This window comes from Clinocottus analis, unplaced genomic scaffold (genome assembly GCF_023055335.1).
Source record: "Clinocottus analis isolate CAN_PGR_092001 unplaced genomic scaffold, fCliAna1.0.p SCAF_54, whole genome shotgun sequence".
NCBI classification, from domain to species: Eukaryota; Metazoa; Chordata; class Actinopteri; order Perciformes; family Cottidae; genus Clinocottus; species Clinocottus analis.
In genome coordinates, this window is record NW_027176212.1 from 46,778 (window position 1) to 72,500 (window position 25,723).

Genomic DNA, 25,723 nt, shown 5'->3' on the forward strand with positions numbered 1-25,723 from the left:
GCACACACGCAAGCACGCACGCACACGCACGCACGCGTGCACGCGCGCACACACACGCGCACGCAGGCACGCACGCCCCCCCCTCCCCTCCCAATCCAGACGCGTCCGGGGATCAGCAGTCAGCACCGGGAGCTCACAGAGGATCACCGGGATCGGAACGCTTCCCGCCGCCGCTGGTTTCGACACGTTAATCAGCTCCCGTTGACATTGTGTTTCTTCACTTCTAACGGGAAACCGTGAACATAACGGGGGTGCTGGACACCGGGAGGACGGCATGGGCGAGCTCACGGCGTTTCTGCTGTTACTGGTGGCGACCTTGACGCTTTCATCCGAGGTGAGTGACACACCGCGGAGGCACCGCGGCGGCACCGGGGCCGGTGAGCCGTCCCGCGGGCCCGAGGCCGCGGCGGCTCCGACGCGACCAGCGGGTCCGGTCCGTTACGGACATAACGGAGACTGCGCCACGGTAACGGCTCACTGCCGTGCAAGCGAGCCACACAACACGATGACCGGGCTTTGCCGAGGCCCAGTCTTTGTTGGTCCGCTGACGTTGAGTCCGTCATGTGTGCATCTCTGGCTGGACATCTTGTCCCGTGTGTCCGGCCACATGAAATGTTCGCGACACCGATTCCCTCCGTCAGACCAGCGATGCTCGAGGCCTCCCGTTACATGCCAGGCTGGACAGCTTGGGCCTGTCGTGTTGGACGTGTTTTCATTACTTATCGGGCATAAAACATCCATACAAGTGTTTTGTTGTAATATGACTTGTTGTAGCGGCGGCTACTCGCTGTTATCTACTCATTGCTCCGTTAATCCAGCTCGCAGAGCCATGGCTAGGTGTAGCGAGCTAACGCTAATGCTAGCTACTGTCCTTATACACGGTCTGTGGTGTCTGTGGTGTGTCTCCTTATATACAGTCTGTACTTATACAGTCTGTTGTGTGTCTCCTTATATACAGGTTGTGGTGTGTTTTCTTATACACAGTCTGTTGTGTGTCTCCTTATATACAGTCTGTACTTATACAGTCTGTAGTGTGTCTTCATATACAAAGTATGTGGTGTCTGTGGTGTGTCTCATTATATACAGTCTGTTGTGTCTGTGGTGTGTCTCCTTATATACAGTCTGTTGTGTGGTTTCTTATACACAGTCTGTTGTGTTTCATCTTCTTATATACAGTATGTTGTGTCGGTAGTGTGTCTCCTTATACACACAGTCTGTGGTGTCAGTGTGTCTCCTTATATACAGTATGTGGTGTCTGTGGTGTGTCTCCTTATATACAGTCTGTACTTATACAGTCTGTTGTATTTCATCTTCTCATACAGTCACAGTATATAAGAAGAGGACACACTACAGACTGTATATAAGGAGACACAACACAGTCTATAGTGTATCTCCTTCTTGTACACAGTCTGTAGTGTGTCAGTATACCAGATATACGAGCAAAGCACCTTAAGCACAAAAGGTTATAAGCTCAGTCCCCTGGTTCAAAATCAAGGTTTTTTGTTATTGTCCAGCAGCTTTGCAACTGCCAGATGGAGATATTGCTGAGGAGAATGGAAAAAAAGATGCAGCCTTTTTTTAGTTTGGCACCAGCAAGATGGCGTGTGCTGCTTGTTTCTTGCTGCTTCTGGTGCTGTCCAGGGCTTAGGATCAGCTGGGAATAGCATGAGCACGGTCTGTAATGCTTACTGCAAATCAGTAGATGCATACAGCCAGGAGTTGTCATCACCACGCTACGTTCAAGCTGCAAGTACGTTAGGGAGACAATACTTCTGGTTTCTCACCCAACAACTAAACCCTCACTTCAATAAATTACATTTTGCAAACAGATAAATGATGTATGACATCTAGCAATGTGCCGATAACATGATGAGCTCACAGGAGGCCGTTGTATTGACCATCTGCACGAGCATGAAGCCAGAGTTCATCAGCAGATGGCTTGGTGCCTCGTGTAATGTCCGCTTGCAGCATCACTATTTGATTTCTGCCGGGAAAATTCAAGGCCCAGAATGCCGAACATTGAGACTTCTTCAATAGTTTCTGCCAACATAGAGGAAGAGGAAACAATACATGCAGGCAGCTATCAGCTGCGTCTTATTGGAAAATACAAGACCAAGTCGGCACAATGAAAGAAGAGGTTGTTTTTCAACTGGTATTCACTCGGCTTGATTTTAATAAGCTGTGAGGTTCAGTGAGTTTCTCTACTCTATGCAGTGACAGGCAATATGGTCCTGTCCACACACTCAATAAATGCCTCTTTAATATAGAAAATTATTAAACCTTTAAGACTGGCTAACAAACGGCACATGTGTGGCCGTGATGCTTAGCTCATGGGCTCAATGGGAGGAAGCAGAGTGTCTTGCCTTGCTTCGGCTTCTAGCAGTAGTAAATTCCTCTATTTATTTCTATAACAACTTAAATGCGCTGTAATATAAAGTAATTTAAAGAGGCCTTTTGCATGAAGAGACAGATGTATGTGTTGGATTGTATGAGAAAGACAGAAGAAGAAACAGAGGAGCGAAGCTGCATCGAACAATATTCATGGTTGAGTGACACTTTAGCAGCCTGGTAACCTCTCGCTCCATTGTTATCCCCTCTTTCCTTTTGTCTGTCCAGGTGCCTGCTGATGACTCCGTGGGTTTGCAAACGGAGCCCCAGGTGGCCATGTTCTGCGGGAAGCTCAACATGCACATCAACGTGCAGAGTGGCAAATGGGAGTCTGACCTCTCGGGCACGAAGAGCTGCATCGGCACCAAGGAGGGCATCCTGCAGTACTGCCAAGAGGTATTACACTGAGTGAGACCGCCATGCACAGACAGACAGACGGAGGGAGGGAGGGAGGGAGGGAGAGAAAGCAAGCAGACAGGAAGACAGAGCTATCGCATGTAGAAATAACATCAACATCCATCACTTTGCTCCAGGTGTACCCAGAGTTGCAGATTACAAATGTTGTGGAGGCCAACCAGCCCGTCAGCATCCAGAACTGGTGCAAGAAAGGCTGGGCGCAATGCCGCAGTCACACGCACATCGTGGTGCCGTACCGCTGCCTGGGTAATTGCTTTTAGTGCTGCAGTCGTATGTTCCCGAGCATGTGTTTGTGTGTTGTTGAGAATGGATGTACAAGCTACCTGCAATGAGCAGCCAGGTGTTCATGTTGCAGTTGGGGAGTTTGTGAGCGACGCTCTGCTCGTGCCTGACAAGTGCAAGTTCCTGCACCAGGAGCGCATGGACCAGTGTGAGAGCCACCTGCACTGGCACACTGTGGCCAAGGAGGTGAGACATCGCCGCGTTCAGGGTCTCATATCGCTGTGATCACAGCCTCACGGCGCTGTTGAGTGTTGTGCAGTTTTTGTTGAAGTGCTGCAGGAAATCCTGATTATTGTCATTGAATGTAGTCCTGTGGAGACCGCTCCATGAACCTCCATGACTACGGGATGCTGCTGCCGTGCGGCATCGACCGTTTCCGAGGGGTGGAGTTCGTCTGCTGTCCGGCGGAGGCGGAGCGAGAGGCGGACAGCGCGGAGCAGGAAGGGGAGGAGTCAGACGTCTGGTGGGGTGGAGCCGAGGCCGAATACTCTGATAACAGGTACCGCCGCCCGCGGACGTTCATCCAGCCTGGAGGACGCGTCGCTGAGGCCGCTCAGACTGACCCGCCTGCCTCCCGCAGCAGGTCGCACGCCGCCGCCGCCGAGCGAGACGAGGACGAACAAGACGAGGACGACGAGGAGACGGAGACTTTTGAAAGGGATGAGAACGGAGATGGTGACAGAGATGATGACGACGAGGAGGAAGACGACGACGACGACGTGATCGATGAACGGGACAGCGATGAGCGTAATGCCAACATCGCCATGACGACCACCACCACCACCACCACCGAGTCGGTTGAGGAAGTCGTTCGAGGTAAGAAGCCTCGCGCACGTCCTTTGGTTTCATCATCATTTATTTGTCTTCATGTTTTGTTGATTGCGCAACAAGCTCATGTTGTGCGTTCCTTTTCATGTGATATTTAATCTGTGTGTGCGTGTCCCAGCGGTGTGTTGGGCTCGGGCGGAGTCCGGCCCGTGCCACGCCATGCTGGAGCGCTGGTACTTCCTGCCCAAGAAGGGCCGCTGTGCTCCCTTCCTGTTTGGGGGCTGCGGGGGCAACAGGAATAACTTTGAGTCGGAGGAGTACTGCCTGGCGGTCTGCAGCAGCTCGTGTAAGTCTGAGACGACGAGCCGGCCCGACCGTCCTGCAGCTGCTGCAGAGCCTCTGTCTCGTTCTCTCTCTTCCTGAGCCGCCGATGGCTCTTAACCACTCAGAGTCCTGACAGGTGGACTTGCTTGTCTTGTGTTGAGTACCATGGGATCATGTTCTCGGATAAACGCACATCTTTTCATAGTCCTTGCCCTAAAAGACGAGGCTGATGGTTTTCTATATTTGTCTTTCTGTAAACAAATCCAATGAAAAGACCTCAACCAACAATGATCAGTCTGTCCCCGAACATGTAAAACTCCTTCAGCATGGGACGTATAGTTGCATTGGTATAAAATGTCCTCACCCATCCGTAGATGTCAGCTGATGTTGTTCAAACAGGAATAACTCTAGCATCTGTCGGGGAGCGTGTCCACAGACTATATTCTGGTCTGTCGTCATATTTACAGCAACCCGTGCAGTGAATGTGGGAGACAACATGTCCGCCAGAGATTTAATAGTTGATTAACAATGATGGAGGAATAAACTACACAGATGCTTCTTAGTCGTATCAACAACTGATTGCTTTCATGGGATTTGCTGACAAGAAATGTAGAATATTGTCATCACAATAAAAAGCAAAGGCAAGCTGATAAGTGTCACTTTTGGAAAGCAGCAATGACACGCTGCTAGTTATTCACTTCTAAACCATTACAGTACTCATCTCATGGGTTTGACACTAACTGGTTCTTCTTACTGTGGACGTCACCAATAAGACTGAGCGCTGAATGTCAGTGTGTGTCTGCATGCACCTCTTCACTCGGTTGTTTGCATGCTCTGCAGCAGGACTCTCAGCTCCGGGTCTGTCAGGATGTCATGAACACTAATAGTTAGTAGTCTTAACCAGCTGTGTGTTAGCAGTGAGTGTGTGAACGGGGGAAGGTGTTGCTAAAGGTTAACGGGTTCATTTGCTGTTTCCACCCACACTCCTCCGTGGTGGAATGGCCTCGATCCTGACTCAGCACTTTTCCTCTTATCACCTGGCTCCCACATTAGATATAGACACTTGAACTGTGGAACTAATCTCTCTTTGTCCCTTGATACCGGTGTTTCTTTTGTCCATTATGTGTGTTTATTAGAACAATCTGTATGCAGCTAACACACGTTGTATGTCTTTAACACGCTCGCATTTCATGGATGTCTGTGTGTGTGTAACGCTGCCACTGCAGTGTGTGTTTCACACGCACTGCGACAAGTGTTTACCTGTCATGCATCATCTGAACTGGTTGTCTTTTCCTCCCCTGTGTGTTTCCTGTGTTTGATCCCTGACCGGTCCGTCCTCCTCCAGTGCCCACCGTGGCCCCCAGCCCTCCAGACGCTGTGGATCGGTACCTGGAAGCTCCCGGGGACGACAGCGAGCACGCCGACTTCCAGAAGGCCAAAGAAAGCCTGGAGGCCAAACACCGTGAGAAGATGTCCCAGGTACGCTTGTGTGTTGCCGTGTGCAGACGTCTGTAGTGTTTGTCTCTGGCTGTGTTCAGACGTCTGTAGTGTTTGTCTCTGGCTGTGTTCAGACGTCTGTAGTGTTTGTCTCTGGCTGTGTTCAGACGTCTGTAGTGTTTGTCTCTGGCTGTGTTCAGACGTCTGTAGTGTTTGTCTCTGGCTGTGTGCAGACGTCTGTAGTGTTTGTCTCTGGCTGTGTGCAGACGTCTGTAGTGTTTGTCTCTGGCTGTGTTCAGACGTCTGTAGTGTTTGTCTCTGGCTGTGTTCAGACGTCTGTAGTGTTTGTCTCTGGCTGTGTGCAGACGTCTGTAGTGTTTGTCTCTGGCTGTGTGCAGACGTCTGTAGTGTTTGTCTCTGGCTGTGTCCAGGTGATGAGGGAGTGGGAGGAGGCTGAGCGGCAGGCCAAGAACCTTCCTCGTGCTGACAAGAAAGCCGTCATCCAGGTAGGACGCGCATCCCGACTCCTTTTGTGTTTTAATGCCATTTGTTCATATCAAAGATGATGATTGTGAAAACACATTAGTTCCCTTATCAATGCCAACGTTCATGAGAGGTGTATTCTCATGAAACTACAGCCTCTGCTGTGTGTGTCATGGTGGTTTGATGTTCTGTGTTTGCAGCACTTCCAGGAGAAGGTGGAGGCTCTGGAGCGAGAGGCGGCAGCCGAGCGGCAGCAGCTGGTGGAGACGCACATGGCCCGCGTGGAGGCTCTGCTCAACAGCCACCGCCGCCTCGCTCTGGAAACATACCTCACCTCCCTGCAGGCCGATCCCCCACGGGTACACACACACACACACACACACACACTTTTATGTAATCTATACCTTGGAGGTAAATAACACGAGCTGTCCCAGGACATTTCCTGTATGTGTAGCACATAGCATGTAGCACGTAGCATGTAGCATGTGGAGTCCATACAGCACATCATGTATGTTTTATGATTCCCTTAACGCCACACAACGCTCGCCTGCAGGCTCGCCAGGTGCTGAGCCTGCTGAAGAAGTACGTCCGTGCCGAGCAGAAGGACCGGCAGCACACGCTGAAGCACTACGAACACGTCCGCACAGTCGATCCCAAGAAGGCTGCTCAGATCCGCCCTCAGGTGCTCACTTCAACCCTGTCGGCTGCTTCAGGCCTTTAACGGCTGGACGATGTCGTAACTTCTTCACTTCCTTTTGACCTTCTAGGTTCTGACCCACCTGCGAGTGATCGATGAGAGGATGAATCAGTCCGTGGAGCTGCTCTACAAAGTGCCGAGTGTGGCCAACGAGATCCAGAACCAAGTCTGTGAGTCTGCTTTTCTGCTTTTACTGCGTGTGGATGCTGGGAGTCATCGTGCTGTTGAACATACAACTTTATGAAGTGGAAAGAGATTACGCAACAGTTTTTACTTAATGTTCGTATTATGTAGAGCTGAAACAATTCAAGTTGATTAGTCGATCGACGTCAATGTCATTTATGGATTAAATGTTTAAAGCTTCACCAGTTATGGAAATGAACTGAATATCTAAATACAGGTTTAATAACGTCGTTCAGACATTTGAAGATGTTGCTTTTCACTGTAAGAAAGTCACATTTTTTATTGTTTTTTGACAAGTTATAGACGGAATGATTAATTAATCCGTCAGGAAAATGAAAATAATGAAAATATTGTTAATGTTAACAGGCAGCAGCTCTTGTTGGTGTCTCACATGTTGTGATTTGTTCATTGTGAAGAGAGATGAGCTCGTACAGGAACACCACCTCATAAACCTAAATATGACCTCCAGACGGTACAGACCGTCTTCAGGAAGTCGCTCCTCACGACCTCCTGTCGGGCTGACGGAGGGAAAGCAGTTCAGCAGCGTGTCTGAAGAGCTGCTGGGACAACATCTCCACTGTTGCTTTGTCTTCAGTCACCAGGACTCTGCACACGTCCTCATGCTGCATCCACCTCTCTCACGCTCTCTCTGCTTCTTCCTGCCAGCTGTTGTCATGCAGAGGGTTCAGGCGGAGCTGTCCCAGCAAGTCTCTTCCCTGCAGAGCGACGGCCGGGTGAGTGGCTGCACTGTCTCTTTAAACAGTCTGCAACAGGTCACCGGCAGCGCAGGAGCTGGATGTGGTCTGACTGGAGGAACGGTGTGATCACAGAGAGGTGACCGCATCAAGTACAGTGAATGAGGAGAAGAGGGAAACCAGACGAGCAGAGTTTCATCTCACTCAGTCACCTCCGGGTTCCCTTACAGTCAAGATGATGGCAGCAGTGACACACACGGGATGTATTCATCTCATATTGTAACTGTGGTCCATCCTAACAAGGTGGCTTCAGTCTGCAGAAATGTTTGGTTTGAAATGAGACCAAAACGTGTGTGTGTGTGTGTGTGTGTGTGTGTGTGTGTGTGTGTGTGTGTGTGTGCGTGCGTGTGCGTAGGTGGACGGCAGGGTGAGCTACGGTAACGACGCTCTGATGCCGGATCAGGCCTACAGCTCTGCTCCTCTGGACCCCGGCCTGGACAGACGGGGCTTCATCCACCCAGAGAGCTTCAACCAGCCCAACACAGAGAACCACGGTACACACACACACACACACACACACACACACACACACACACACACACACACACACACACACACACACACTTTAGACACAGATGTGTGTTTGAAGGTCATGAAATGTGTGTGGATGTCAACTTGATTGTGAATGTTTCTGCAGTTGAGCCCGTTGATGCTCGTCCTCCAGACAGAGGACTCCCCACACGGCCTGGTGAGTGTGTGTGTGTGTGTGTGTGCGCGTGTGCGTCTGTATTCCCTTTTATCATGTCGTATAATTATTTCATAAAATAATACTCATGCTAGTAAAACATTTTCCATAACCAGATCAGGAGCTCTCATGAATATGATGTCATAGCGCGGCCTGCAGGATCTTCTCACATGGAAGTGTTTTACTGTGTTTCCTCTCAGTGTCGGCGCTGAAGCCGGAGGAGATGCCAGAAGTGCGGATGGAGACTGAAGAGAGGCAAAGTGCTGGTTATGAAGTTTACCATCAGAAACTGGTACGAAGGCCCATGAGGTCATATTAAATATCACATATGTTGTACGTCTGGTCTTTGCTTTCTGCACATTAACGGTTTGTTTTTTAACGGCAGGTGTTTTTCGCTGAGGATGTGGGCTCCAATAAAGGCGCCATTATTGGACTCATGGTTGGCGGGGTTGTCATAGCAACCATCATCGTCATCACTCTGGTGATGCTGAGGAAGAAACAATACACCTCCATCCACCACGGAGTCATCGAGGTAAAGGAAGGCCTCCACCCGGCTGAGAGGGAGATGCAGCCACGCGTCACATTCAATTAAAACACAACAGTTTCACTGATGCTCTCTATTAAATATATATTATAGTTATGATCTATATCATATATATATCATCTATATCATCTATATGATCTATATCATATATATATATCATCTATATGATCTATATCATCTATATCTATATCATCTATATCGATGATATAGATCATATAGATGATATATCTATATCATCTATATGATCTATATCATATATATATCATCTATATCATCTATATGATCTATATCTATATCATCCATCCCTGCAGGTGGATGCAGCCGTGACACCAGAGGAGCGTCATCTGGCCAAGATGCAGCAGAACGGCTACGAGAATCCAACCTACAAATTCTTTGAGCAGATGCAGAACTAAAGCGCTGCTCGCCATCATTTCCTCCAGACGCCTCCTCTCTCACCTGCAGGGTCTGTTCTGGTCTCTCTCACCTGCAGGGTCTGTTCTGGTCTCTCTCACCTGCAGGGTCTGTTCTGGTCTCTCTCACCTGCAGGGTCTGTTCTGGTCTCTCTCACCTGCAGGGTCTGTTCTGGTCTCTCTCACCTGCAGGGTCTGTTCTGGTCTCTCTCACCTGCAGGGTCTGTTCTGGTCTCTCTCACCTGCAGGGTCTGTTCTGGTCTCTCTCACCTGCAGGGTCTGTTCTGGTCTCTCTCACCTGCAGGGTCTGTTCTGGTCTCTCACCTTGTTCAAGGCAAAGGAAAGGTGTGATTTTTATCTTTGTCAGGGGTAAATGGAACAAAGCCTTCTTAATCCCTGAATCTCAAATGTAAAGAGCCACACATGAGCTCATATTTACCCACAACTGACCAGACAAGGGTTCCCTGTTCCACCTGCACATTCCAGCCAATCACAACACAACTTCTACATGTTTGTCCTGAAAGCGCTTTTTGATTTACTGCATATGAAGTCCTGCAGCCGAGACCAGACACATGTCAACATGCAGTTTGATTTGATCCTGACTCCCCCCAACCACACACACACACACACACACACACACACACACACACACACACACACACACACACACACACACACACACACACACACACACACACACACACACACACACACACACACACACACAGCGTTGCTGTGCTCGATGACATCACGGCGTCACAGCTGGCGATGGGCCTCTCCGTCTGATCGGAGCTCAACTGTTTCAGGTTTGTTTTACAAAAAAGGAGGAAAAAACGCAGGAAAAAATATACATAATCAAAATATGTAAAAGTTGAAGAATATTGAATGTTTTTGTTTTCTGATTTTGTTTTGTATGTGTAATATATTAAGACGGGATTAGCTGTAAGTATACGTAGTGCATGGCAGTGGCAGATACAGTAAACTGTATGATGGCGCGTTCCTCTTACTAGATATTTTAGCCAGATTGTACATTTCTAGTGTCTTCTTTGTGACCTTGTGATATGAAGAAGAGTATTCAGAACCGGTCTGCTTGGTTGTCTCAGACTTGCTTTAACTGAATCTTGGCGTGTTGGCTCATCCCGTGCTTCATGTTGTGTTAGCTGCATGAGCAACCTGCTCTGTGTAATATATGAAGTGTGATAGTATCCGAGAGGAAAACTATTTTGTTACTGTTTGCGTTCTATGCACTCTTTTCATTTTGGAAGTCTGATCACCAAATATTACACCTGTTACGTCCCTGAAGACAATTCACGCTGTCGCTGCACGTTGTTGGTTTTTACTCAGAACAAAAAGGTCAAACTTCAGGTTTTCTGAAAGTGTCATTCCAGATTCATCGTCATTCCTCTCGTGAAGCGTTTGATGGGAGATCAGCTCATGAGCATCAAACCGCGTCGTCGTGTTCTTTCTACATTCATCTGCAGTGTTTGATGACGGACCTGTTGGGCCGACAGAACTCTAACATTTTCTCCTCTTCACACGTTCCTTCACCGAATCTCTCACACATTCTATTTTTCTACATTTCCCGTGTCTCTCTGTTCGTCCTGAGCTGTTTATTTCTTTGCCTGCATGTCTGTTCAGACTCTTGTTTACCATCAACACAGAGAGGATGACTCATCAGCATGGAGACGTTTCCCTCCAGTCAACATGAATGTGACATGCATATTGTACTTTTATACCACATATCACTTCTCTGCACAGTATATCCACACATGTACAGATACTCACTGAAACTCTTAATCGGATGAATGTTTAACATGATTTGTATTGACGCTCGGTCCGGGTGTCTTTGGAGGCTCATGTTTAAAGAAAAAGATCAGATTTGTGCCCTCATTGATTGTGACCTTCCTTGGTGTGTAGTTAAATGAATCATTTGCTTCGTAGAGTAAAATAAAGCTTTCTACACTCGGTTACCATGAATAACATTTTTGACTGTGCATAACCTCTGGTCTGTCGCCGAGCATCTCTTCCTGAGTCAAGCTGCATTATAGTGATTTACAGTCACTTTGTGATCCTCAGATGAAAATAATGAATCTCAGACGTTTAGAAAAATGTTTGCCACTTTATTCCCTCTAGTGGACAAAAAAGGGTCCAACAATTTAGGGAACAAACACTAAATAAAATACAAAACAGGTCTTCTATTAATGGAAAGTATGAAAATACACTTGTCCTGGTGGCTATCAAAAACATGTAATGCCGGTATATACAATGGAAATGATCCTAAACTACAGACGTTACACAAAGCTCATCAGTCACACATTCAAGCAATCAGTCACAGACACACACACACACACACATCTCTCATATTCCTCATCCTGAACTCACTTCTCTTGGTTAGATTTGAAGAAAAGGTTAAAAAACAAAACTTTTTTCCCGCCTCAGTCGAACAGTAAAGACAATGATAACGTTGATAATCCACGCTGATCCGGGATCAGCCTTCCGTCTCTGTGTCTGATGGACACAGTTGTGTCAGAGAAAAAGAGAATAAAGTTGATTTGATTTCCAGTCAGCGGGGCGAGCGCCTCCTTTAACTGTCTTTCTCTAGCGTGGTGGTGGCGAGCGTCACTGTGGTGATGGGCTGTCCGATGCCGTGCATCTGCATGCGAGCCAGTTTCTTCTGTTCACAGTCGGTCACCAGGTTGTTGAGGTCGGCAGCACTGTAGCCAATCAGAGTTCTCAGGTCGCACACAAACTTGTAGACAAAGCGCTTGCCCTGCACCTTGCTGATCATGTCCCCGTCGTAGTAATACCTGGATGACAACACAAAGTCAGGATCTCGCTGCACAAAGCCCAAATAAAACCTGACAGTCTAGTCAAGTGAAACCGAAGCTTTGTCGATAGTGTCCTCATCATGTGACCGTCGAGCAACAAGTCACCGGTTCACACCTTTTTACACTAAAACCAACCTGAGGGCTCTGCTGAGTTTCTCGTAGTTCATCGTGGGCTTGTTCTTGCGCTGGCCCCACTTCTGCGCCACGAGCTCCGGCTGGTTGAGTTTGAACTCGCCCTCCTCGCCCACCCAGGAGATGCAGTCTCGAGCATCTTTGTCCGTCAGCAGCTCCAGCAGGAACTGCCACAGCTGGATCTGGCCGTTGTTGCCTGGCACCAGAGAAACAACGTTTAGTGTAAGATACGAATCATAAAAATTACATTTGTAGAAAATAGATGCATTTGCATCAGTTGTTTTTATTAATTATTAATCTGCCAATTGTTTAATGTTTAATCACATAAGATGTAGAAAATAAGACATATCTCACATGTGAGATGCAGACAAATGACTTAAAGAATGAAATTGTATAACGAGTAGCTGAGTGCGTGTTACCTGTGCGGTTGCCAGGTGAGCTGCGCTCCTCTCCTCCAGAGATGCGGGGCGTTCTGGGCCCGCGGCTCTGCTTCAGCACCTTGATGGTGGTGGGTGTGCTCACTTGAGCTGGGATTATCTGCACGGCTGGAGAAGCAGAAAGGTAAAGGATGCAAATAATATCAACGATCAGAACAACTGTTTTTAGTGCCCAATATGTTTAATGAGAGCTTTTCCATTTGTAAGTAAATGGACCATTTCTCCCTTTGAGTGCAGCAGCTTTGTTCTTAATCATGTCGCTGCCCTGTGGGCCACAAGTGAGCGGCTCATGACGGCTGCGTCTCGTCCTCAGCTGACAATGTCCACACAGGCATTTCCCCATTGACAGATGTTTTTTTAATACAATGCTCACGTTGATCAATGGTGACAGTAGCGTCCCCTCCAGACTGGTCCTGGCTCGCCAACACATCTGGAAATAAATACGAACTCATCAGGCCATAAGGACTTTTCCAGGTACAAACAAGACGCAACTTCGGCCTTCATTTGACCTCAGCCGACTTCTGAAAAACTCTGTAAACCAACAACATACTCTCCTAAAACCTACGACTGTGTGACTCACATTTGCGCAGGAGTTCCAGGTGACTCCACAGTATCTCTCCGTTGGGAACTTTCTGTAGGAACTCTTCCTGGCTGAATAAGCACAGCTCACGACCCGGGATGTGAATGCTGCCGATTTCCATCTCATCGATGTTGAACTCTTTCATTACCCACACAGCCCAGTGGATCACCTGGTCAGCTGACCAGAGCACAGGATCTACGGAGAAGAGAGAACGACGTCATCACATTTACTTGTTTCCACATTAGGGATATCAATAGAAATGTACCTTACGTTTTGCTCACCATATGGTATGCCCAGGCGAACCTGCTCTTTGCGGTAGCCTTCAAGTGCTGCTGCCCAGCGCGTCACCTGCTCTGACGTCTCATCAGACAGGCCAGATCGATCCACGGCAATGAGTTGACCCTCCTCCACCAGAGTTCCCTCCTCTCCCGCTGCATCTGGATCAATCACCACCTCCACCGTTTCCACCGGCTTCACAATTTCCAAAATGTTCAACTTCTCCTCGCCTGGATGAAGGAAAAAACACAAGCAGGTGAGGTTGATGTGGCCAATTTGAGTTTGGACATGAACAGCAATATGAAGCTATTTCTTCTCAGTACCTGGTTTGGTTATTATCTGCAGGCTGAGCTGCACGGTGCCGTCCGTCTTCACCCCCTGATCAAAGAGGCTGTGGTCAGGGTGAAGCTACAAGGAGGAATACAACAGATCTGACAAATCAGAGCTGAAAGAAGAAGCAATGCCACACTGCAGTTCCAGGGACTACTAGCAGACTGACATTATGCACCTGCATTTAATAAATGATGAAGAAATATTTACATGCTTGATTTATGTACAGGTTGTTACCTGAATGTCCTGCAAGCAAATCTCATATGCATCCAGAGACATTTGGATACGGGGCTCCAAGAGCTTCTTTAAATTGCCAATGGGCTCATTGATGTCAATATCTTGTTGAATCAGGTCTGATGCAGTGATGGTCTGCTCCTCCACCCTACATGTGAAAGAAGAGGAGTAAATAACTGTAAATGTGTATTTATTGCAAGAGTATACAATTTAAATCTCATAACTTAGCCTACCCTTCCTCCAGACATGCTTGTTTCTCCTGTTCATCGATCTCAATCTCGATCATCTCTTCTGGTTCACCTTTAGACATGCTGCTGTGTGTAGAGAGACAAACTGTTGGAAAGTAATAAATTATGTTTTATCCAACAGATTAACTGACAATGACCAACTAATAAATGTTAATTGATACCCTAAATTGTAGAACCATCCATCCATCCATCTATATATCTCTATATATCTATATACATATATATATATATATCTCTATATATCTATATACATATATATATATCTATATATATATATATTTATATATATCTATATATATATATACACATATATATATATATATATATATTTATATATATATACATATACATATATATATACTTATACATATATATACATATATATATACATATACATATATATATACTTATACATATATATATACATATACATATATATATACATGTATATACATATATATATACATATACATATATATATACATATACATGTATCTATATCTATCTATCTATCTATCTATCTATCTATATATATATCTATATATCTATATATATCTATATATATATATATATATATATATATATATATATATATATATATATATATATACATACACACACACACACACACACTTTTTAGAGGCTAAAAGTGCATCATCATCAGATGTCATCAACAAGCCCCAAAGTATTCAATGTAATGATAGAATACAATGAAATTTGTTTTATGTGGCTAATAAATGGTGGCTGTCATAAAGATCAGAACTGAACATTAAAACGGTTCCTGTCTCACAATAACACCACTGGAGCAAAACAACTTCTGGTGATTTTCCTTTTATATTACTCTGTAACTGGAAAGTTTAGAGTACAAACTACTTAAAAGTTCGTAACATTGCTGTCACAATAATAGAGAATAGGTCAGTGTGTAAATGTGCGGCTGGGTTATGGGTCCATAACGTAAACATGAAGCTGCTATTTGGGGTTTTCAACTATAAAGGCCCTTCAGCCTCGACTCCTCATCGACCGCCCGGATCAGTTCTGACTGTTCCCCCTGCTAACGTTAGCCAACTCGAGGGCGAGGCTCGGCGTCTTAAGGCCAACTGGTAGGCCAAAGTTACCAAAACCAGTGAGCAAACACATTTATACATCATAAACACACGCTGTAGAAACAAATACAAGTTAAATATATACAACAGGATGCACGTGTCCGGACACTGCGCCTGCTTTACACTGAACCAAGTTAGCCGCTACGTAGCAGCGCAAAGCTCCGCAGCGCGAGGCAGCCCGTCGCAGAACGGTGAACCCTGCTGCTAAGCAACGGTTAAATATCCTACAAACGCATCGCGCTTCGTGACTTAAAACACGAATCTGCAAAAATCACACTTTGACTCTGCGCCTAGAAAACTTTTAAAACGGAAATAGAATAAACGGAAACAAAACAACATAGGGCAAATGGAAAGGAGCCGGAAATCCTGGCTAAGGTTTTTACAGCGTACAAGACTTCCGAGAGCAGCCGCGATAAATACGACCCGAGCTCCAGCGGGGAACCGACGGCTGCCGAGCGGCTCCGGGGCCGCGGACACACGGAGCCGACGCTCCGTTACACGCAAACTATGCAGAGACGTGTGGACGAGAAAACCGCGTTTAATCGTGTCCGTGTGTTTGCTGGCTGGACGGGGATCAGCCCGTCCACTGTACTGCTGGGAGCTAGCCACACAGCGGATGTAGCGCCGACGGAGTTTCTCCTTAAACCCGACGGTGTTTTCCAGATATGCGACAAAGTCTCCCGAGCATCTGTAACGGTCAGTGTTGACCGAGTCTTACGGGAAGTCGGCCGGTGCTCCGTGAGTGTGTTTAAACAACTGTCTTGAAGGGAGACGGCCTAATCAACAACAGCTAACGCTAGCTAGTTAGTTAGCCACAAAATAGCGGGAAGGGTCTAAGCGCGACAAACGCACACAATATGTCCGCGAGTTGTCTCCACTTCCTTCATTAAAAGCACGTCTATCGCACACACGTCCATACCTCTCACAATGTCGGCCTTAGAAGATGTTGGATTATGTTCAACTGTGGTATATAAGCAGTCAAAACTCACACACAGTCGGGTCGTATCATGCAAGTTTTGGTCAACTACACTCTCCGAGGAGGGCGGAGACTAACTGGCAGACAGTTACCCTTAAACTTGTATGGGAAATACAAAAGGTACCTTGTCTTTGTTTAACTGTGGACTTTATTAACGATGATGTTTTTGAAATCGTATTATTAGTATACATGCCCAGGATATGAACGTTTGTGTTTTAATTAATAAAGCTGACGTTTCCTCTTCAGATATTTATGCCATGGTAGTCATTTATTCAAATAACATACTCTTCGGTTGTTGAGCAAAAAACAATCAACAATTCCTTCAAGTAACTAACATGTATCCAAGAATTTATATTAGGTAATTTCTCGTGATTCCTGCTAAACTGTTCATTTGAAATGTAAGCATATAAGGAGCGGGATCTGTGCTACTGGGCCAGTAGTTTGAATCAAGTATTTTGGTTGTTGCAGCAGGACGTGGTTGGTCCGCTAGGGGCCGTGAGCCGTGTGGCTCCGGTCAGCCCCTCCCTGCACATTCCCCAAAACATCCCTTTTAAAATCATATTAAAGGTTTTGCTACTGAATTTGGACACAGTCCCTCCGCCAGAACATCTCAGGACTGTGCAGGTGCCACTTTATGTTTCTTAATCCTGCCTTGTTTTGCAATAGTAAGGTGTGTGTGTGTGTGTGTGTGTGTGTGTGTGTGTGTGTGTGTGTGTGTGTGTGTGTGTGTGTGATGGATATATATAGTGATACACATTACTGTGATTGGGCTTTTTTTTTGAAGACTTGTAAAGAATAAACAAGGCATACTTTGATATTTAGTGACAAAACAAGTAGTGTCTGTTCTCTAAGACGCTCTTAATTTTCTTTAATGTATACATCCTGACTCCTGAGTTATTACAACTATAGATTTGTACTGTTTCATTTCTGTTAATCTGCTGTTAAATATTATTGGAACAAACAGATGTTCGTAGATATGATGATGTCGTTTTGTAAATATTTTGCATGTTTTTAACCCTCATTGGTTGAATTGTTTATACAATTTATATAATAAACGTATCTTGATGAAACCCAATTGGTCTTGTTTGTTGCTTTAATGGTTTGACTAAGGGTACGACTGATTTTTCTGTTTGGCCCTATGTGTATATTTTATGCTTTAATAAGAAAGTGATCATGCACACTTAATTTGCCTATATTAACAGTGCAACTTGGTGGTCCTAAATGCAACACTGACCTTGTTTTGGTGGCACCTTTAACAACAGGCCCCTGCAGTCAACATAGGTTACATAATTACTTTGAATTAGTTTAATGAAAATGGTAACTCGTTATTTGCTGCATACTTTAGCCAGCGGGTTTACATGTCGATGCTACACGTGTGTACAGTATAGAGGCAACTCTTATTTCGAAAGTCACGCTCAAGACGGAAATGACCTGTATTGACACATATCCGCCTATTTGGTCCTGCCTTCAAAATATAGGCCAACAATTTTATGTAATGTTCTCAGAGAATTTAAAAGCGCCGATAGACGGACAGACGTTTCACATTTTACGTTCCACCACTTCACATAAAAGACTAAAAACCAGCAGTGTTTTCCATAAACTTACAGATTTTACCGACAGCTTAAGGATAACGGACACACGAACATTTTTTATTGACAAATAGTCCACAGACTATTTGCAATAATTAGTATTATTTACAGTTTAATGATAGTGTGAGAGCAGTCAAAAGAAGTAAGCATGATCATGTCATTTACATATGTCCATTAACCAAACAAGACCAGCAAAGTGAGCATGCTAGACTAAAATTAAAATATAAAATGCAATAAGATCGCATTTTTTTTATTTGGGTGCAAATGTTAATATGGGGATACAATAGTCTAACACGAGTGTGTTTGACATACCAGTACAGCACCGAACTATGAACTCCAAAACCAATATAGTTATATCGACTACCGACAGTGTTAACAAAAACTACTTGATGTTTTATTACGCAATATATAAGCTCCATGAAGATAGCATCTACTGCAGGGATATTGCACTTTTGATTTTATTAGGTTGCCAAGTTGTGCAGAATTCACTGTTACATTGTAATATTATTCGTGCAAAAATGAGTGTCAGTAAACTAACGTTACGTGTAGATTCAACATTTATTGTGAAGGAGACGACCCGGATGTTCTGTCGCTATTGCTGCGATTGATCACAGGCGAGCCAAGATGGCGGAGTACCTGGCGTCCATTTTTGGAACAGAGAAAGATAAGTAAGTAGTTAACGTTTATTTTGTTTATTATTAAGCCTTGTAAGATGTTTCTGCTTCGGTCCACGTAGCCTCGTGCCGCTGCACGCTGCGGGGTTTGCGGTCCGGCGCGTGGGGCGTTACAGAGGCGCGAGCGCCTCGCAGCTAAGCTAGTGCTAACTAGCTAGCTCGCGTTTGTAAAATACCGCGCCGCGAGTGTTAGCGCAACATCTGGGGGCTGAGCGGCGCAAGGATGGTCTGGGAAAAACAGCCATTAAGGGTTACTTTTTCTGAATGAAAATGTATCACCCTACATATTAAAATACTACATACACCGATACACTAACTACCACCGCCCATTGAGTTAGCTAACGTTAGTTAGCCACTTTATGAACCCACAGGAGCCTTTGTATGAAACACACGGGTATCGTTGTTTGATTCACGAAGCATGTCTCTGGTATTAAGCCAATTTAAGGGAAACTACGCCCATTTTATAAAGCATGCATGTTATTTATTTGGCCTGAGGCTGGTCAAAATATATATTTCATAATCATGAACAAATCTGTTTTTAAAAAAACGTGACGTCATCAAGTATAAATTCTATAACTGTTATAGACAATGATTTGGGAAAGAGACACTCAGAGTAATGTTCCTAGTAAATCGGTGCCTTTTCTGTCAAAAAAGAAAACAGAACACTTCAACAGAATAATGCTATATTAAGTGTAAAGAAGAAAACAAACATGCCTGGCATCAACACAATGCTTCTCGTGATCTTCATTCCTCACAGACTTGATCTGCTGCTTTCTGTCTGAGAGCAGCTTGTTCACAAAGGTTGACTGTATGGAGAATGTGAATCATGAATTGTAATTCGTAATTGAGGTGATGTTACCTATAAAGGGGTTCCTTTTAATTGTTTTTCCGCCCTGTTAAGCTCCAAAAAGACCTGAATCAATTAGTCAATTAATTGAATAATGAATTGACAGTAAATTAATTGGCAACTTTCTTTGTAATTGATATATTGTCGTACATCAACTTTTTCATTCAAGCGAAAAGGAGAATACACCTGTTAGCCATATTGCATTTTTTTCCAAAAACAAAGTCCAGAGATTATCTCATTTGTACCTCATCTTCATCGTGTATTCTTCCTCAGGGTCAACTGCTCCTTTTATTTCAAAATCGGTGCTTGTCGACATGGCGACCGCTGCTCCAGATTACACAATAAGCCGACGTTCAGTCAGGTAAGATCGTTGATTCTTTACTTCTAAAAAAAAAAGTCTTAAGATGATAAACCGACTTGGGAAAACGATATTTTCTCATTTCATATGAAAACGATGTGAAGCTTTTGGTCTGAACGGTTCGGGGCGACAGAGGGTCGTTCTTTGTTCGATACCCAGCTCCCTCTCCCCGTGACCCTCTGGTCAGCCGTGGGGCTCCAGGGCTCTGCAGATCGAGTCCAAAATGTCGTACCGGACATACTCTGGCTCAGTGACTCACTTCCCTGGTGTCAACACAAGCGGAGAGCTCTGGTCCCACCCGCCCATCAGGAGTAGCATTCATACACACATGTGCACACCGTAGGAACAGCCACGGGAGCAATTTGGGATAAAGTGTCTTTTCCAAGGACACATCAGCATGGTCTAGCAGAGCCGGGGATCGAACCGCCGTGCTCACCACTGAGCCACAGTCAGAAGCAGAGCCACAAGCAGAACCTGCAGTTTACAAAATAAGAAGCACTGACAGCGTTGTGTCTTTCTGTGTTTTCTTATGTACTCCGTATAGGATCGCGACACATATTTCCATTGTCCTCTCTGTGTGTCCTGATGCGTCATGAGACAGCAGGTGTGTTGTCTTGTGGTTGAGGCCATGACAGCCCTGATTGTCATGTGACTGGGAAGAGCTCATGATAAAGTCATGAAGACATGTGTGCCTCTGTGTATTGATGATAATACGTATTTAAAAAGCTAGTGCGTTGCTCATTCAGAGAGCAATATGGGGTATTTAATTTGTCTGCTGTACTTCTGTCTCTGCTCCTTCCTTACAACCAATGTGGAGTACATTTTTATATCCGTTCTATTGACACATTTATTTCAGACCAATGAGGGCTCTGCATGTCAATACTTAATCCTAATCAAAACAAATCATCCCAATCGTTTGCTTATTTTTTTTCAGACTATTGCCCTCCTGAATATTTACCGGAACCCTCAGAACAGTGCGCAGTCTGCCGATGGCCTCACCTGTAAGTGTTTCTGCCCCCTCTGTGTCTATAATAGAGCTCTAATGTATCTCTAATATATATCTAATAGAGGTGTGCACAGTATTCTTCAGCTGGAACGAGGAGACCAATATGTTAGGAAAAGTCCTCGCTGTTGGAAGAGGAACTGGTTTTCAATCCAGTTCTGGAAAAGCAAGGACTGGTTATTAAATATTATTAAACAATTGTTCAAAAATACATATTCATGGAGAGAGAAGTTGTGTTTATAAATGAGACTAAACGTGGTAAGAAATAAGAGCTCCGTCTGCTATTTATTTTGTTTTCTGTAATTTAAATTATGGGATTCCAGGTCATGAAGACCAGGTTGGTCCTGGCAAAATAAAGTAAATAACAACCTGAATGGAGTTTAATCTGAGCTCATACTTTACCAAAGAAATGATGAAGTATATGCATGTTAGTTTGATTTTCTTATCGTTCCTCTTGTGACCTCCAGGTGCCATCAGTGACATGGAGATGCAGGAGCACTACGACGAGTTTTTTGAGGTAAGTTCTGAATGTCTCGTGCGCGTCCTCACAGCCGGCACCACTTTACAGCTGATGCATGTTTTAAACAATACACATGGAGGAAATGATGCTTTATGCTCAGTGAGAAGATTGGTAATGTAAAACCAAATCAATAGCTATTTTTGCGCTGTCTACCGATTAAAATAATATGCCAGCAGCTCTAAAGCTCACTAGTCAACTAATATTTAATATATAAACATTTTTGTATGACTCAAACTAAGGAGATAAGTGAGCTTCAGAGCGGCTGGCAGGTGCATTTTGTTTGGAGCCAGGCGAGATGTTTCCTCCAGTCTTTGTTCTGAGCTAAGCTAGTTAGCTTCTGTCTGTAGCCTCAGTTCTACCATACAGACATCAATCATGTGAATCTTCTCATTGAACATGATCTGCAAGCATAAAGAATAAAGCATATAAAGCATGCAAACCTCATTCCAAAATGTCAAACAGTCCTTTCGTGGACTGTTTCTCAACATTACAACAAAGGCATCACTTTACACGTTTCCTTTGACTTTCAGGAGGTCTTCACTGAGATGGAAGAGAAGTACGGAGAGGTGGAGGAGATGAACGTATGTGACAACCTCGGGGACCACCTAGTAGGAAATGTGTATGTGAAGGTGGGTGTCACGCATCACATGCCGCTGTCATGTTGTGTATCTTGGGTTCAGAGCCGGTGACGTTCATCTCTTCACTGTCTCGTGGTCCTCTAGTTCCGTTATGAAGAGGACGCTGAGAAGGCCGTGATAGACCTGAATAATCGGTGGTTTAATGGTCAGCCCATCCATGCTGAGCTCTCTCCCGTCACAGACTTCAGAGAAGCCTGCTGTCGCCAATATGAAATGGGGTGAGTGCTGCAGGACGGGATGGAACTTAACAATATAAACCTAAGTAACATTAGTAACTTCAGATCTGTATTATAAGATGCTTAGTGTTGGGAAGTCAATCAGTTCATTTTTGACTCTTCATATCTCTTAATGTTGCTAATATCTCCTTCAAAGAACTGGATAAAGTGACATTTGAGCCCCTGATGTCATGTTCTGTAACTCATCAGCGTCTTCCTCTCTGCAGGGAATGCACTCGAGGGGGCTTCTGTAACTTCATGCATCTGAAGCCCATCTCGCGTGAGCTGAGGCGAGAGCTCTACGGCCGTCGGAGGAAGGGGTGAGAACACGTCCTCTGGTTCTTCACATTCAGCCGCTGAACTAAACCTGCAGAGACCGTTGTTCTAAAGCCACTAACAATCGTTTCCTTCACAGCCGCCATAGGTCCCGGTCCAGATCGAGAGAGAGGCGCTCTCGCTCGAGAGACAGGGGTCGGGGAGGCGGCGAAAGAGGAGGCGGCGGCGAAAGAGGAGGTGGAGGCGGCGGAGGAGGAGGAGGCCGTGACCACGAGAGACGTCGCTCCAGAGACAGAGAGCGTTCAGGGCGATTCTGAGCCACAAGCCATGACTACTTGTCTTTCCTTCCCCGTATCCATCCCTAGTCTTTCTTCTTTTTTAAAAAGTTTGTACCCTTTCAGATCTACTCTAGGACTCAATGAAAGGTACCTGATTTTGAAGCTGTGACAGCATTGATGAACACTTGTTTTTTCTTGATTTCTGAAAATGACTTTCACCTCATTAAATTTCACATTTTTACTTAACGTGACTCATGAATCGTACCTGATGTTCTCCTCTGCTGCTGGAACGACGTCAGAACTAAACCAGACCAGAGTGTAGTTTGTTAATCAACTCATTGAATTGCTCAGAAAAAACTGTTTTTTATTGACAGACTGTTCGCTTCATTGGTTCCAGATACCGCTAAGCATTCTGGGATGTAAACCTCCGTCACTGTGAAGGCAGCACACGGATTCATTTCTTCTGAAACCAACAGCAGGTTCAAACTAAATCCTTAAATCCTAAACACACCTGCTATGTCTCCTTGTTCCTTTGCACTGAACAAGCTTAGAGTTCAGGTTTTATTCAGATAATTATCACGACTACAGTGAATAATACAAACAGTAGTTTCCAGAAGAAGTTGATGAACTACTGCAGCGAGAATGGAGACGTAAACAAAGAGGCACCTTCAGCTCGAATTACATCTACACAACATTAAGGACTAAAGACGCAACATAAACACACGCAGTGTGATCGTGGTCGTCTCTTCCTGCTGTTCTTTAATCTTCACACCTGTCCCTTCTCCCTGCAGGTGAGGTCTGTTTCTGGTACTTGTTGGCAGGTGTTTCTCCTGACGCAAAGACAGAGTTCACAGTACAAAGAGTAAAAAACTAAGCAAAATTCAACAACTTCAAGGCTGCAGCGTAAAATAAACCTGGATGCAACGGTGTGAATGAACCGGACCAGAGAGTCACATTTTGTTTTCACTTTTTTACTCCTGACAACAACTTTATTGTTTTCCTTCCTGGACCGTGGAGACGCTCGGGGAGCAGTTGGCGGGCAGGAAGTGAGCGAAGTCTTAAACAGTCTCTAAGAAAGCATATAAAGACTTCTTTTCAGATGAAACACATGCTGACGTCGTGGATGGATGCTCGAGGAGGAGGACGGGCGTGTTCCTGCAGCTGAGGCCTCCTGCACAAGAAGAGGCTGCTGGTGCCAACATGGAGGTGTCAGGTCGCTGTGTGACGGTTCCTTTGAGCTGAAATCAAACGTGTTGTTCTTTTGGCCACATGAGCTCAGCAAACATCCAGGTTTGGTTTTACTCTGGTGGGACAGTGAGAAGCATTTAGGAGGATGGAAAATACAATGATTGTGTATTTTCTGTAGTGTATAAACTGGAAATACAAATCGTAGCGTCTTTGTTGCCTTAAATGATCAGTTTATAGCGACATACAGAGGAGTCACATGTTTCTACAGAAGCCCAGAGTGGACAAATCAAACACTGAAAGATTGGGCCGTCTTCATTTTTGTCGTCTTGTCTAATGGGAGAAGTTTCTGTCGGTTGCAATATGCAACCGAACCACTAGATGGCGCCTGATCCCAATCACTGCACTGCAGGTATTTGTTTGACGTCAGCAGTCTCTCCGCTGGGCTGACGGGAGGTTTCTGGGTTCAGTGAGGAGGAAACCTGTCACACGCATCAGTTTAAGCCTCCTCAGAAAAAGCTCTTTCACATGATGGGATTAGACCCAGCTCACTCCGGTTTCACTGCAGCCTCGTCTGGTGGAGGCGGGTGTGTTGCAGAGCTGTGAGACAGTTGAGTCCGGTGTGGACCTTTTCAAAGCATCACACAAACAGCTGTTACTCATAACATCATCTTCATTCTGCTCTTCAGTGTTCAGCGGCTCAGTCAGTGTCACTGCAGTCGTTCTGTCTCTCCAGAAAAAGCTGGCGGGTCAACTTGTCAGAGGCAGATGGCGTTCCACCTCATGACCTCATGACCTCACGGATCGCTCGTGGTCTGAAAGCCGGCTGTCAGACGCAACGTCTCCGTGGTCACTTCCTGTTGAAGAAGTGAACAATATGGTTTGTTATGAAAAGCCCGCGCATGAGCGCCTGCAGCTATAAATCACGCTGCTTTCTCGGTGTTTTGGAGGATAAATCTGTGGAGATTCACTGACTTTGGTTCCAATAAAACAAGACATATAGTCAAATCAAAGCTTCCCCCAGCATTTTAGATTTTAGATAAATGTAATGTGATAGAAGAGTAAGCTTTTTAAAGAATAATAAAAGCTCTGGTCACTTGTTATTTTCACGTGTAGTGTCTCAAATGACCACAGGGTGGCAGCACTGACACGAGGCATTGATCTCTACTGAGTATTAAAACCCTCATGAGGACGTTAAGTTCAGTTTAAACTTAAAGGGCCACGGTGTCTCTAGTCGGCAACAGCAGTTATTCTTCTTACAACGCTTTGGTTTTAATACCTCAAAGCAAAAAGGGAAAATATTCCTCATGATACTCGATGAGGAGCCTCTACTCTCATAAAGCTGCAGGGTGTCAGCTCTGGCCCGTGGGCAGCAGAGAGGGCTTCACCACATTCCTGTAGATTAACCGCCTCTCAGTCTGAGGCCTGCAGCAACACTTCATCACGCTCGGGTCCTGAACCACAGCCGAGTCTCTTCTGGTGATTTATGATATCAGAGACACGAGAGGAGATTCACAACTTCTGCTTTTCACCATTTAAAGTCATTGCATCTTCTGGAAGCCGTCGTTTCATCTGCATCACGAGTTCAATATACATGACGTTGTCCTGCACCTCTTCATATTG

The 25,723-nt window shown here is 45.2% G+C and overlaps 3 protein-coding genes across 10 annotated transcripts; 2 read left to right on the plus strand and 1 right to left on the minus strand.

Moving 5' to 3' along the window:
* The first annotated feature begins 95 nt into the window (after positions 1-95).
* Positions 96-11,343, plus strand: LOC137803360 (amyloid-beta A4 protein-like). 3 transcript variants are annotated; one of them, XM_068601756.1, is made up of 18 exons: positions 96-334; positions 2,617-2,784; positions 2,922-3,051; positions 3,161-3,273; positions 3,396-3,586; positions 3,668-3,903; positions 4,034-4,201; positions 5,525-5,658; positions 6,048-6,122; positions 6,300-6,458; positions 6,653-6,781; positions 6,867-6,966; positions 7,646-7,713; positions 8,090-8,228; positions 8,372-8,422; positions 8,620-8,711; positions 8,805-8,951; positions 9,275-11,343. In XM_068601756.1, exons 1-18 carry the CDS (start codon positions 275-277, stop codon positions 9,374-9,376), a joined length of 2,262 nt encoding a protein of 753 aa, XP_068457857.1. In that variant the 5' UTR covers positions 96-274; the 3' UTR covers positions 9,377-11,343. The 3 variants fall into 3 exon arrangements, with proteins under 3 accessions (XP_068457857.1, XP_068457855.1, XP_068457858.1); XM_068601754.1 differs by having other exon boundaries at positions 3,396-3,903; XM_068601757.1 differs by lacking the exon at positions 4,034-4,201.
* Positions 11,344-11,472: 129 nt separating this feature from the next.
* gabpa (GA binding protein transcription factor subunit alpha) lies at positions 11,473-16,581 on the minus strand. 6 transcript variants are annotated; one of them, XM_068601794.1, is made up of 10 exons: positions 16,461-16,581; positions 14,424-14,523; positions 14,194-14,338; positions 13,950-14,034; positions 13,632-13,856; positions 13,351-13,545; positions 13,144-13,200; positions 12,753-12,878; positions 12,337-12,529; positions 11,473-12,180 (listed from the first exon to the last, which is right to left on the minus strand). In XM_068601794.1, the coding sequence occupies exons 2-10, from the start codon at positions 14,498-14,500 to the stop codon at positions 11,958-11,960; spliced, it is 1,326 nt and encodes a 441-aa protein (XP_068457895.1). In that variant the 5' UTR covers positions 14,501-14,523; positions 16,461-16,581; the 3' UTR covers positions 11,473-11,957. The 6 variants fall into 6 exon arrangements, with proteins under 6 accessions (XP_068457895.1, XP_068457896.1, XP_068457897.1 ...); XM_068601795.1 differs by having other exon boundaries at positions 16,531-16,580; XM_068601796.1 differs by having other exon boundaries at positions 14,424-14,504; positions 16,461-16,579.
* Positions 16,582-18,710: 2,129 nt separating this feature from the next.
* Positions 18,711-23,161, plus strand: u2af1 (U2 small nuclear RNA auxiliary factor 1). Its single transcript, XM_068601768.1, has 8 exons — positions 18,711-18,774; positions 19,901-19,988; positions 20,920-20,986; positions 21,456-21,505; positions 22,039-22,137; positions 22,231-22,364; positions 22,589-22,681; positions 22,777-23,161. Exons 1-8 carry the CDS (start codon positions 18,731-18,733, stop codon positions 22,952-22,954), a joined length of 753 nt encoding a protein of 250 aa, XP_068457869.1. The 5' UTR covers positions 18,711-18,730; the 3' UTR covers positions 22,955-23,161.
* The last annotated feature ends 2,562 nt before the right edge of the window (positions 23,162-25,723 follow it).

Bases quoted from the DNA above. Each gene is read 5' to 3' on its own strand.
- gabpa (XM_068601794.1), bottom strand. From the start codon at position 14,500: ATGTCTAAAGGTGAACCAGAAGAGATGATCGAGATTGAGATCGATGAA. The intron at 12,530-12,752 runs GTAACACGCACT...CTCTGGTGCCAG, and splicing joins CTCACCTGGCAACCGCACAG to GCAACAACGGCCAGATCCAG. The intron at 12,181-12,336 runs GTTGGTTTTAGT...GTTGTCATCCAG, and splicing joins AAACTCAGCAGAGCCCTCAG to GTATTACTACGACGGGGACA.
- u2af1 (XM_068601768.1), top strand. From the start codon at position 18,731: ATGGCGGAGTACCTGGCGTCCATTTTTGGAACAGAGAAAGATAA. The intron at 20,987-21,455 runs GTAAGTGTTTCT...TGTGACCTCCAG, and splicing joins GTCTGCCGATGGCCTCACCT to GTGCCATCAGTGACATGGAG. The intron at 22,682-22,776 runs GTGAGAACACGT...TTTCCTTCACAG, and splicing joins TACGGCCGTCGGAGGAAGGG to CCGCCATAGGTCCCGGTCCA.
- LOC137803360 (XM_068601754.1), top strand. From the start codon at position 275: ATGGGCGAGCTCACGGCGTTTCTGCTGTTACTGGTGGCGACCTTGACG. The intron at 3,904-4,033 runs GTAAGAAGCCTC...TGCGTGTCCCAG, and splicing joins GGTTGAGGAAGTCGTTCGAG to CGGTGTGTTGGGCTCGGGCG. The intron at 8,952-9,274 runs GTAAAGGAAGGC...CCATCCCTGCAG, and splicing joins TCCACCACGGAGTCATCGAG to GTGGATGCAGCCGTGACACC.